General features: G+C 31.3%; 1 protein-coding gene across 1 annotated transcript; it reads left to right on the forward strand.

The window, feature by feature from the left end:
* Positions 1–31: 31 nt before the first annotated feature.
* Positions 32–12,840, forward strand: LOC129218734 (mitochondrial ribosome-associated GTPase 1-like). The gene is made up of 10 exons (XM_054853060.1): positions 32–265; positions 2,087–2,151; positions 3,238–3,432; positions 3,862–3,918; positions 6,067–6,157; positions 6,267–6,328; positions 7,743–7,839; positions 11,096–11,177; positions 12,371–12,477; positions 12,821–12,840. The coding sequence occupies exons 1-10, from the start codon at positions 160–162 to the stop codon at positions 12,838–12,840; spliced, it is 882 nt and encodes a 293-aa protein (XP_054709035.1). The 5' UTR covers positions 32–159.
* Positions 12,841–13,564: the final 724 nt, after the last annotated feature.

Consider the following 13,564-nt stretch of genomic DNA (forward strand, 5'->3'; position numbering starts at 1 on the left):
AACAGCTATCTGGACGGATAACTACGCGTAAAATAATTGTTTATTTTCCCATGATGGGATATTGCAGAAAAATGCGTTTAAAATTAAAACAATGATTTCAACAATGAATTACTGCTGATTGTGATAAATTTTTCCAGATCTTTAGTTCATACTGCAACAATGACAAGATTATCGCTGTGCCAGTTTGCTCAATTCCGAGAGAAATTTGTATCTGACAGAGTAAAAACAAATTTTGCCTCATGGTTCCCAGGTCACATGTATAAAGGTATCTTAATGTATAAAAATCTTGTGTGCGGACGTTTGTCACCATAAGGCTTTTAAACGGCTGGACCGATTTCGATCAAATTTTTTGTGTATAATTAAGTTGTGGCAAGCATGGTTTCGAAGCGCGATGGATCGAATCGGAAACGTTTTTGTTAATTAATTAATTAATTTAAACATTGGATGGTTATATCTCCCAAATGATTAATATTTATTTTAACCTATTGTTGAGCGAGAACTGAAATAAATATTTAACTCGTTGCCAAAGGACAGTAAGAAAGCCAGCTCTGCTTTTGTAATGAAATTTCCTACTGTGATTTGTCAATTGATAATAGATAAAACGTAGAGAGAGAGAGAAGCCTATATTTCTTTAAAGCAACGATTTTAGGTCTCGAGATATATTTCAAAGTAAAGTACTGGAAGGTTCACGAAAAAACGTGTTCTGTCGTCGTAGTTGAACCATGTGACGGGATCGGTGCTTCAGGTTTTCCTAACCAAATGATCAGAAAGTACCGCACCTAGCAACATTTGTTTCTCGGCTCAAATCCATCTGAGTTTTGACACCAATGTCAAGAATACTTTAAGGATTATCAAACTAATAAGTACATTATTGAGTAAAAGATGATGGAATTTAAAGACTAAAGAAATTTTATTTTTGTCCAGATAAATTACAACAGGGTAGTTCTGTACACAAAAGATTAGTGCAGTGGAAGATCAAGTATATTTCGAGAATTGGGAATCTGGCGTGGTCGTCTCATTTTTGGCGTTAATAACTTTATTTTGGTAATCCTGCTGATTTATAGTAGCCCTATGTAAATAGATGTTTCAGTTCTCTTTGTTTAGCTTTGCAACGAAAAATACCTCTCGCGCAGGCGCTAGAGCCAAAAATGGAAGCCAATAAAACAAGATCGCTAGATTCCCACTTATCGAAATATCCCCGGAAGATCTCTATCTTTGGTGGAAAGAACAAATTAGGCAATATATGAAGTTTTAAAAGTTCTCGTTCAAAAGATCGGACAGCTAATCAGTCGGAGTTGGCTTCTCTCACTGATTGGCTGGATTACAGTAACGTGGTGGTTTGGCGACTTTGACTTTAAACAATAGAGTTGTGTGATCATTTGTTTACATTTTAAAGCTACTGTTAATGTAATTTGTTGTATTTTTTGTTTATTTGGCGAAATGTTTCAAATTGCAAAGAATTGCTTTTCGTTTTTAAAGGGTTTTTAGTCATTTTAGTTGAAGAATATGTTTATTTTACAATGGGAGGGGGGAGGGATGAGTGAGTTTCGCTTATTCAGAGAACTCTTTTTTCCTTTATCATTTTTTTAAACGATATCCTTTCGATTGTTTTATTCTTTTTCATATGGGGGATGTTGCAGCGGGATTTCCCGTTTGTTTTAGATGGGTAGATAGTTTTTTACACTTAATATTTGTGGATGCTTTTTATCATTTGAGTATGGCTGAAGGAAGAAACCATCAAGTACGGGAAAAAGTAGATAATAAAACAACTGCTCAGTGGGCATTAGATAAATCAAGTTGTAATAAATACACGCATTCTGACACCAAGCAGCTTAAATCATTTTCTTTTTACTATTTTTTTCAAAGAAACGGTTCAAACAATTGATAGTTTATTGAAAATTTTTCACTTTTCAATTTACAAAGTTTGAACAGAACAACGTCTGTCAGGTCCTCTAGTTTAATATAAAAATCTTATAAAAACGGTTTCAAGGAAAGGATTTTTTTACTGACGTACTCATGAACTTTGTTTTTGTGTATCTTATATTTCATATGAAAATTCATTTTCATGTGTATTCGATTTTTTCAGGTATGCTACAAATGCAAGCCAAACTCGCCGTTGTTGATTGCATAGTGGAAATTCATGATGCTAGAGTATCCTTTCAATAATTAGCAAAATTTCATTTTATCTCAAAATTTTAATGCAATGCATGTGATTTTTCCCCTTCTATTAATGTGTATTAAGGAGCTATTTGTTTTTTATAGAAGGGGGTTTTCTCACTCCCGGAAATGATGAAGGTACTTTATGAAATGTTTTGTTATTTGCAAGGGTAACATGAGTTACTTTCAATGAAAGCCCCTTGAGCCGAGAAATCTCATTTGATCATCTGGTTAATTTGATCCCTATTTCAGTAGGGCAGGAAAGGGGGTGGACCTCGGGTCCAAACCCCTCCCTTGGAGCTCAAAATTAAGCTGCAATTATTAAAATTAAAGTTATTCCATTTCAATAAGAATACTTTTTCATCATCTATAATGTATAAAAAATCATTTCTGCTTCAGTTGACATTTCCAAGTATCAGCATTAACCAATTGTATGCAGGACACCCCCCTTGAGGAATTTCTAGCTACACCACTGGCCAATTTTTTATTGTTGCTCTTTTTACAGCAATACCTGCATGGCGATCCCTGTGCTAAGAATTTTAAGAACGTCTCATGAATAAACTAAAATCATTTCAGCGAAAATACATACTACATTTCTTTTAAAAAATTCCTTGCAATTGAAAGTAATTCTCTAAATAAGTAAGCAAGATATTAAATTATATTTACTGTTGCTTCAAAATATTAACTGATGGAACAACTCCATTTGTTATCGCCTACCTCACCAAGCAAAAATGTCAATTTTTAATAACTTGAATCTGTACTGAAATCAGATTCTATGGGGAAAATATCCTGCTAAACCATGGAGAAAATATTCTGCTAAACTATGGAGAAAATATCTGAGCCTCTACCCTCCCCCCCCCCCCCTTTTAAAATTTTGCATATGGGTGCCCATGAGTCCTAGTATACTATAAAATGTTGGATATTTTGTGCTCTGAAATAAAACTTTCTTGCTCTAAAAATGAATTGTCCACTTACAAATTATATTTTATTTGCTCAAAATGTGCTTCAAAACAAGTTTTGAAGATCTGAAACGCTGCACATTTCTATATAATTTAACTTTAAACCCTTAACATATTTCATATCCCTTTTAGTGGCCGAAATCCAAAGTTTTACTCTATGCTCTCTGCAATTAAGCCTCATATTCTCGTCTTAAATAAAACTGATCTTGCTGATCTGACTCAGAAAGAAAAAATAAAAAAGCACTTGTTGAAAGAAAGTGTTAAGGAGGTGCTATTTACTGATTGCAAATCAAGTTCAAAGACTGGTGTTGAGAAGGTAAATTGATAAAGTACTATTATTGTATTTAACAGATCGCTTCATAATAAAAGTTATTTGTTTTTGTATGAACTAAGGGTGGATTCAGAGGGTCATAGGGGTCATGACCCCTCCCTAAACCAACCAAAGATAGCTTTAAACTGCATTTTGTAAACTTATATTTGAAGTCTCAGATCCAGATATGTATCTTTCCGCAATCCCCAATTAAGCCAAAAAATGACACCTATGACCCCCTCCCATTCTGGAAATGACGCCATCTAAAACCAGAATCTGGATCCACTCTTGGCATGAACATTGAGCCTATGCTACTTTATACATTGTACTTTCAAATTAAAGCAACCAATATTTCATAACATTTGAGAAACAGAAGTATTTTGTATTTTCTTTATTTGTTGAATATTCTAACACTACTTTGTTTATTCTTTATAGATACTTCCAACAGCAATAGAATTAATGAAAGATGGTGATTTCCATAATCGACTTAATGTATGTTTTTTCAATATTTTTTTCATTTTTTCTGTAATTTTTAGTAAACTTGTATTCTTTTCTTCTTAATTTCTATAGCTTCTTAACAGAAGTAGCTACTAGTTTGCATGATCAAATTCAAGATTTATAATAATTTGTTAATTATGAACAATAAGCTGTTAAATTTCAAGTATTTTCAACAAGTTTATCTAAATAATTAGAACAAAAGGAATGAGTTTCTAGCCATAATTGACCGCTAGATATTTCACATTTTTTGCACAATTTGTTTTTTATGGAATTCCCTTTTTGACGCCAAGAGCTGCTCTTGGAAATCTCAAACACCCTTATCTGCTGCATTAACAAATTTAGTGAAGGTATAAAAGTTATTTCAATCTAGCAACATGATACAGTGACTCCCAAAAGTGTTTGTACACTTGCGATTTTCAATGAAATACGCCCCAATCTAATGGTTAAAATTAATATTTTGGAATGATTTAATTATAAGATCTATGATCTATTTGCTATACAAAACTGCATGAAATTTGTCAATAACATAATAAAACTTGATTTTTAAGAAATATAATCAAAAAGTGCCCGAAACTTTAACTATTTGTTTATTGTATGAATAACAAAAAGCTTCGTACACTTTGAAAAAATATCAAAAAATTAGTAAATAATCTAACTTTTTATCAAGTTATTATTTAGTAGAGTATCATGTGATATCAACAACTGCTTTTAAATGTCTGGAAATAGATTTCATTGTTTTTTCTTTGTCTTTTTGTGCAATTTCTGTCCAACCGCACTTTGAGTCTTACTGTTTCTAGTTTGCTTTTCATTCCAACACATAATTTTCATAATCTAGCCTCCAGATTTCTTTATGTGTGTTACATTAAATTTAAATCTGGCAATTGAGGAGATATTTCTAAGCTTAAGGACAATTTTTGAGGCACCAGAAGCAAACGTTGAATACCTTGTGCTTCTTATTGTTATCTTGATAAAAAGCAAAGTTGTTTCAAAAAAGCAAATTTGAGCTAATAGTTTAAAACTGTTTTTTTAAATATTTAAATGAACAGCATGATTCATTATTTCATCAAAAAATTCCAAACTATCAAGTCCTAATGCTGATATGCACCCTCACACAAGAACACCTTCACCTAACTTCATCATTTTTCTTCTATTTACAACTATGCAACAATTTAACCAGAAATGTTGAATTTATTTTCATCTCTTAAGTAAGACATTATTCCAAAACATTTTGAGCTTATTTATTGCTGATTTTGTGACAGAAAGCATAAGCTTTCTGTTTTTCGCATGAACAAGAAAATTTCTGCGGGAAGAGGTCCCATCTAATCCAGCTAATGAGAGAACTTTGGGAACAATTTTACGTGAAAATTAAATCTAAAATTTTTCATTAAATTCTACAGAAGTTTTTACAGCACTTAAATTTGTATTTTTCATATTTTTTTTAACTGTGATAACCAGATACATTAATTTGTATTTGAATACCTTGCTTACAGTTCTGAAATCTTGAAACAAATATCAGTGTCATAATCTTCCTTGATTAAAAAAAAAGGACTCTTACCTCTTCCAAAATTAAATTTTTCACTCTGAAACCTCCAACACCATCCTTGACAACACCTCTTGTACTCAGTTGCATGCCATTGTTAGCAACTTACTCTTGCTTGAAGAAAAAGTAGTTGAATTAGAAAAAATTTAAATTAGTTGAATGAAAAACTATTATCTTTAAACTTTCAAAATAGTATATGTATGTTTAATAGTGGTTTGATGGCCTTACTATAAAGCTCATGCCAGAAAATCTTAGGTCTCTAAGATAAATATTCTCTTTACACCAATTTAAGTTTAACTTCAAACTTTTCTTGGTCATTTACCAATAAAGTCGATTTTTTTTTCTTGTGCTGTCTAAGAAGAATACTGAAATTAAAAGTTCTAAGGGTTAAAAAATCAGCAAAAGGGTCCACTTTCCAATTTGTCTTCAGAGTATATAATATTTTTGGTAAAAATGCTGTACTATACACTGCTTTATAAGAGTTAAAAGAGAAGCTGATTAGTCTATAATTAAAAATTAACACCTAATGCTGATTAAATTTCTATTGAGAGAAACACTTGAATTTTAGAAAAACTCGTTGAAAATGTTTCCATTTTTTGCAGAGAAATTCGTTTTCATTGATGGTTATTGGAGTTCCTAACATTGGAAAATCATCCGTGATAAATAAATTAAGAAACATTCATCTAAAGCAAGGTAGTTTATTGTATTTACTTATCAATATATTTTGTTTCAATTATATGCTTTGCTGTAGTTCCTCATTGAAGTTGTCATTACATTTTGCTCTTCATTTGGACAATTCTAGGAAAGGCTACTTCAGTTGGTGCTGTTCCAGGTATCACAAAATCAGTACTTGAAAAAATTAAGGTAATATGTCTATTTTAATGCTAATTACATTTATGCTCACAACTGTGTTTTCGCTTCAAGCTTTTCCATTTTCTCTTATGCCTGTTTTCCCCAGTGTTCATTTCTGTGTTGGGGATACTCTTGACACTGATATGTTTAGTGCTCAAATATGAATATTATTTGAAGGTGATGACCAGTAATAAACTTAGGACCCAGCTACACTGGATTTATTCAATTTATCAATCTTTACTAATAATCAAGCTGAAAGTGTCTCCGACTGGATCTCTCTCTCTGTACGTCAGGATCTCTGTGACGCCCATAGCGCCTAGACCGTTCTGCCAATTTTCATGAAATTTGGCACAGAATTAGTTTGTAGCATGGGGGTGCACTCCTCAAAGCGATTTTTCGAAAATTCGATTTTGTTCTTTTTCTATTCCAAAACATTTTCCTGAGCAAAATTATCATAAGATGGACATGTAAATTACCAAGTTATCATAACGTAGAACCATAACATGGGCAAGCCACTTGGCAAGAAATTTATCATACATTATTTGTAAATATACAGGCAAACCAAAAGACTTCTTAATTTTCTACTACGGACAAAGCCATGCGGGTGCCACTAGTTCCAAATGAAAATCAAGAGTTCTTTTTAGAAAACTGTTCAACCCATTGCAAGTAACAGCTGTTTCGAACAAAATAATCCATTACTATTGCCCTACTGAATTCAGGGACACCCTAAACTTTAACTTTCAGGAAGGAGGGAATTCTCAATTGGGGCCAAATAGAAATCCAAATTTTGTTAAATGATAAAATACAGGGATGCACATGAACACATATGGGGCAGTGAGAAGCAAAGAGATGTAAGTGGACATTTTCACAATTTGAGTAAAATGTGTTTAAAGATAACTTCCTAGGTAGGCTTTCATTAATTTTTTTTTTTTTTTTTTCAAAATCTTACTTTACAGCTGCATTTATTAAGGCTACTAGTACTATCTCTTGCCCCAAGACAGAGGAGAGGTTCCCATACTATTTGTACTGGTTGTCTCCAGATTTTTAATTTTGCCACTTACACTCCTTTGCTTCTCACTGCCTCATATGTGCATCTAATGAAAAGGAACCTTCAGACATTTTAAAATTTCAGTCTTCAAATTTGCCAAATAAATAAATTTTTTGAAGGACACCTCCTTCACCTTTCAAGGTCCACCTTGAAAGACCTCCCACAACCTCTCATCAAGGTGCCATTAACTGTATCATCAGTTTTTTTTTTGTTTTTTTTTCAAACAGGCATCTTTTTGTAATTAGATTATTTTTTGGTCTAATACTAATTGTTTTTCGAATCTTGTTGTAAAAACAAAACTCTATTTAGTCATTGTGTAACAAACATTTTTTTGGCTTTTTGTAATTTGACATTAAGAGATGTGATTTTCTGTTTTAGATATCTGAAAATCCACTTGTTTATTTGTATGACACGCCTGGAATTATGACCCCATCCATTGATAGTTTTGAAGTTGGTTTAAAACTTGCTCTTTGTAGTGAGTATTTATTGCCTTCCCGTTAAAAACAATTTTAAGTTTTAGGATTATGTTTTACTTAGTCATTATTTCAAATAAGTAATAACTTTGAGTACCCATTTAATATGAAACTAAGAGACTACATATTTCTTTCTAATTTATAGTAAATTTTAAAAAGCAATAGATTATCTTGTTACAAATATAGGAAACGTCATATGAGGGCCACCCAAAATGTCAAGTTTCAATTATTTATTAATATTTAATTCACTTTTTTTCTTTGTAATAGATGTCTTAATATTAATAACAAGGGCATACACATGTAGTAAATGTTTAAATGTAGTTACAGTTGGCTCTCTATTTAATAACTTTCAAAGGGCCACAAAAAATTGTCCTTAAGTAGAATGCGTCCTTGAACAGAATGTTTCTAAAACTGCAGTGGAGCATCCGGGACCGTGAAGACTTGTCTTTAAATAGAGAAAGTCGTTAAACAGAGTCAGCTGTACTTATTTATCACTTTAGGTATATCATGCTACAGAATGAATAATTTAATGTATAACTGTTCTTTAAAAAAAAATTCAGAAATTGTTGTTCATATTTTTTTGAAGAAAGAAATGTTAACCTAGTATTAGGCTGGTGCACATTTCATACTTGATGAATCCACTTTATTTTGCAAGAGCTTCTCGCATGTTTATAATGTTTCCCCATCTTTCTCTTCAATATGATTTTCCTCTGCTTTTCAGAAAAAAAATTTTTTAATTTTTTTTTGTATATATATTTAGAAAAACTCACCAACCCTCCAAAAATTGAGCACAACAAAAATAATTTTAAAAAATTCCTCAAATCAAATATTTTTATATTTTAATTCACCCAAAAATAATAGCTAATGTGTCGATAATTATTAATATTGTTCACCATGGCCAGATTAAAATACATTTCTAAAATTATTTTATTCATTAACAAGTTCTATTTTCATATTTCATGTTTAAAAAAAAAAAATACTTTGCACCAATGTTTAGAATTATTTTCCATTTTCAAATACAGTCAACCCTCCTTTATTGTGGTTAATCTATTCCAGCCTCTTTTGCAATAAGTGAATTTCTGCAAAAAAAAATTTCTTTATTTAAAAGCAAATGTTTTCCTATTTATAGCATAGAAAAAGTATTAGTGACCATTTTTATTGCTTTTTTCTTTTTTTTCAAAATAATGAGATCCCCTTACACATAAAATTACATTCTTTAGCCACCTTTGCATTCATATTATCCAATATATTACACAAAATATGCAAAATAAGACTTCATTAGACGTTATTGTAAATATCACTTTTTCACTTTGTTAGTTTTGAGCATTGAACTACGCACACACATAGCGATCTTACACACTATCACTGATCTATAAAACAGCGTAACATGTTTGATGATGAAATAAGTGCAAATGAGTGACAAAATTTCATCCAGTCTCTGTATTATTTCCCTATTGGAGATTGTGCTTATTGTTTAAAAGACAAGAAGTTGAATGCTATATTTACCCTCTTTCAGTAAGTGTTTAACAGTTGACAGCAGATAGTGATACTTGATACTTTCTGCAGCATTTGAACAAATTTTCTCCCACTGTCTTATTTAAAGGACAGCTAAAGATTTAATCAATCTTAAAAAATAACATTCTTCTCAAATTTAAGAAAAATAAATAAATTAGGATAAAATGGGTCAATAAATATGCCCCCCCCCCTCCATCCGCTGACTCTACTATAGCCCCCTAAACTTGCCTTCTTTAAAATCAATATTTTGTTACTTTTTGGAAAAAAAAAGTTAATGCAAGACCATTATAAAAGTTGATAAATAAATTTGAAGGGGGGGGGGAGAGAATGGGATGAACATAGCCGCAACAGTCAAAGCCCAAAGTGGCGAGAGACGAATGTATTTTTAAGCTTTTCTATAGGGCTAGTTAATAAAACTTGGGTTTCTTTTCAATGAACTTGAATTCAGATACGTTTAAACAAAATTCACTAATCATTTTGGATGTTAGTTTTCAAATATTGTGATGTCGATCAGAGGCAGCAATTGGAGTTTATAAATGCAGGGGGTAAAAATTTTTGGAAGTTGAAGATTTCACTTTTGGTGACTTAAGGCTTCGGAAGTTCTCCCAGAAAATTTTTCGAAGCTGAAGTAGTTATTAAAAGAAACTATTAGGCTGTCTTTGGTGATGTAAATAAGGTATTTTCCTGAAAAAAATCCTGAAAGAGAGGTCCTTAAAAAGGCAAATATAGGACATTTTTAGCAAACTGAGGGTAAGTCTTGCGGGGGTTCTCTCCCAAAAGTTTTGCAAAGTTGAATTGTTTCAAAGTTCAAAACCGCTACTGCAGGACATATTTGAATTGCTTAATGAGGAAAGAATGAGTTTATAGGTTCTCCTTTGGAACTGATAAAGCCTTGAAAACTCAATTTTAGACTTTCTTTGGTGACTTCAAATGTAAATTCGGAGGTCTACCGCCGAATTTGTTCCATAATTGAAGTCTTAAAAATGCATTTTTATATATTTTTACAGATGTAAAAAGCGTGAAGCAAGTGGATTCTCTTCCTAGAAAAAATTCCGAAATTGGAGCCTAAATAACATAAATTTAGGCCATTTTTGAAGTTACAAGAAGGAGGGAGCATGTTTGCGAGTTCTCCCCTGGAAATTTTTCGAAACCAAAGTCTAAAAATTGTAATTTTAATCTGTCGTTGATTTTGCTCTGGTGATCTCCCCGGAAATGTTTTCAAATTAAAATCTTAAACTTTAGGCAATCTTTGATGATGAAAAAAGTGCGGTTGCGGTCGCTAAACCCCAAATCGCCGCCACTGATGTTAATTGCTAGAATAAAATATAATTTAAAAAGCTTATCTGAATATTTTCGATGTAAAATTTTACTATTTTTTCTCCTGTTTTTATATGAAAATCTACTGTTTTTCTCTTTTTTTGAAGTAAAATCTACAGTTAGGGTTTTCTTTTAAAAACGGTAGGTATGACATTTTTAGTAGCCTCTGTAATAAGGCAATGTATTGGCATTGTAGACTTGATAGAATTATTTTATCATACTTACAAAATGATTATACTGTTTTTTATTTTTATGCATTATGCTAATGAGTTTTTCTAAGATGTCTTTTCACCCAAAAACTTTTTTTTTTTTTAAATTCTTACTTTCAAAAGTTATCCTTTTTTGAAGTTAGCAATATGGAATTGTATGTGTGTAATGCTACTCCATTTATTTATTTTGTGTACTGGACAATTTTTCTTATTTTAGGGACTTTAAATGATTCGCTTGTTGGTTTAGATTTGATGGCAGATTATTTATTGTTTTGGTTAAATAAACACAAAAAATTTAAGTAAGTATGGTATGAATTAATCCTTATCAATGTTCTGAATTTTCTGTTTTGAAATTAATCAATGTTTAAAATAAAGTTCTTGTAAAATTTTAACCTTACTGTTTAATTAAAAAGATTAATCCAATTTGAAACTATAGCATCATAACAACGTGCTTATTTGATCAATTTTTAAAATGATTGAAACAAATTTTGTGTGACTTTCTTTTTTTTTCCTCTTTGTTCTTAATAAATTATTTCTTCATTGCTGCAACATTTCTGTCATCAGTGAAATAGTAATTAATTAACACGCCATTCAAGTGTAAAGCATCATCTTTCAAAATACCTGAAGAAAAGGTAAAAAGACGTCAAATGGCTGTACAGTACACATATTGATCACTTATTGATAATAACTTACTACAATTCAATTGCGGATTGTATAGAATTGGCAAACGTCCAGTTAAGACAAATCTATCTGAATGAGGGGGAAAAGTAAAAATTTGGTACGCTTGTTCCGCTCAATCCTGTAAACTAGATGTTTGCCTTTCCATACACTCTGTGGTCAGACATTATATGGATCATAATGCCGTATCTTTATAATCAGTAATCACAGGGAATGTCACAATACTATAAAATGCTGAACAAGTGCCCCACACCTTCCTTGCATTTCAGGATAGTTTCTTTTATGGTCTCATTTCCTACTAAAGTGCTCCTCCTTTGGCAATTATGTTTACCTTCCTTTTCTTTTTTTTTTTTTTTTTTTTGTTAACCTTCTTTCACATAAAAGTTCCTTTTTAAAACAAGACAGTGTAAAATAAGTCAAAAATAAATTAAATAACTATTAGCCGTTGAAAAATGTTTAAAATGATAGGTAGTACTTTAATATTTTATAAATGTGAAATGTGTGTCTGTTGGTTTGCTGGTTTGTCTCTCTGGTTATTTTTAACATGTATTTTTAGCATTTCAAAAAAAATGTATCATTAGCACCAATGAAAAGAATTTAAGCATTTGTAAATCCTGAAGTAAATGGAAGGTTTGGTTTGAACAAATGATATAGGAAATAACTGATTAAAGGCTCAAAACTATTTATGTTGTAAAAGAAATTCTTCCTTTAGTATATGTTTGTGTATATCACTTTCATGTGATTTAATGTTACAAACAAATGTCAGGATATCCAGCACTTTGAACTACTAATTAAAAAATTACTTTTCTTACAGATATGTAAACTACTTGGAATTAAATGAACCACTTGATGACATTCGTATGGTTTTGTTACACATTGCCAAACAATTCAATAAAGTTCAAAAAATAAAAACTGCTGAAGGTAAGCTAAATATTATTTTCTAACTTTCACCTTTTTTTTCATTTTAATGTTTGTTTCATTTCTACTCCTTATTTGTAAAAATAAAAAATTAAAATCCCTTCCCTCATTTCCATAATCCGACTCAAAAGGAGAAACTTTGAAATCATAGCAAGCCATGCTTTGCCCTTTTAGAAAAAAAGTATATGGAAAGACTGCAGATTGTTAATTAAAGTGTTCTTACTTAGCAAGTTCAATGAATTTTCAAAAAATACAATACCTTTCTCTACATAATTGGACCAGAAATCTTTAATGTAATTTTTTTTTTTTTTTTTTACAACTATCACCTTTGTAATCTTCTTTCAAGATTTTCAGGATGCAGGTTGAGTCAGGATCATGCAACTCTCAAAAGCAGATTTTTTATTCTCTTTTCCCCACACAAGCGTTGAGAGCCACGTAACTATCCAGCATGAAGATTATAATTTATTTTGTATGGACAAATTAGCACTTTGTTCTCTAATCTCTGGAAATAAATATCCTTCACACTTGTCCTTAAAAATTTCTCGTTTGCCTATTTCCTAGTTTTGTAAGCAAACTGTACCTTGATATGTTTTGGTTACTGCCAGTCCTGTAGTTAGGGAGATGCTGTCCCCGAAAATTTTGGAAATTGGTTTCAAACCACCTTTTCTTTTGGTGTCCCCCCAAAATCCCAAAGTGAGCTCAATATATTTTTTCCAACTGCAGCATTGGTTATTACGATTTTGTATTTATCCAGCCATAAGCAACTTCAATGTATAACTTTCATTTTGCACTGTTGCAAACCAGACTTGTTCGAGCATCCTTTAAAATCTTTATTAGCTGGATGTACATTAGGGTGGAGTAAAAAAATTTATTTTTCAAATTTTGAAATGCCTGGGGTCTCAAAAGTTGCTTTTTAGCATCAATAGATCACCCCATAAAATTCTAGCCTCCTAGGATAATATCTTAAGGTTCCAAAATCGCCCTAAAAACGTCCAAAAATGCAAAAAAAAATCGATTTTTTAAAAATATTTTTACAAAATTGAAAATATATGATTTTAAAATTTTTTGAGAGGGTAAATGCTAACTCTTG

The sequence above is a fragment of the Uloborus diversus genome, chromosome 1 (genome assembly GCF_026930045.1).
Source record: "Uloborus diversus isolate 005 chromosome 1, Udiv.v.3.1, whole genome shotgun sequence".
Taxonomy (NCBI): domain Eukaryota; kingdom Metazoa; phylum Arthropoda; class Arachnida; order Araneae; family Uloboridae; genus Uloborus; species Uloborus diversus.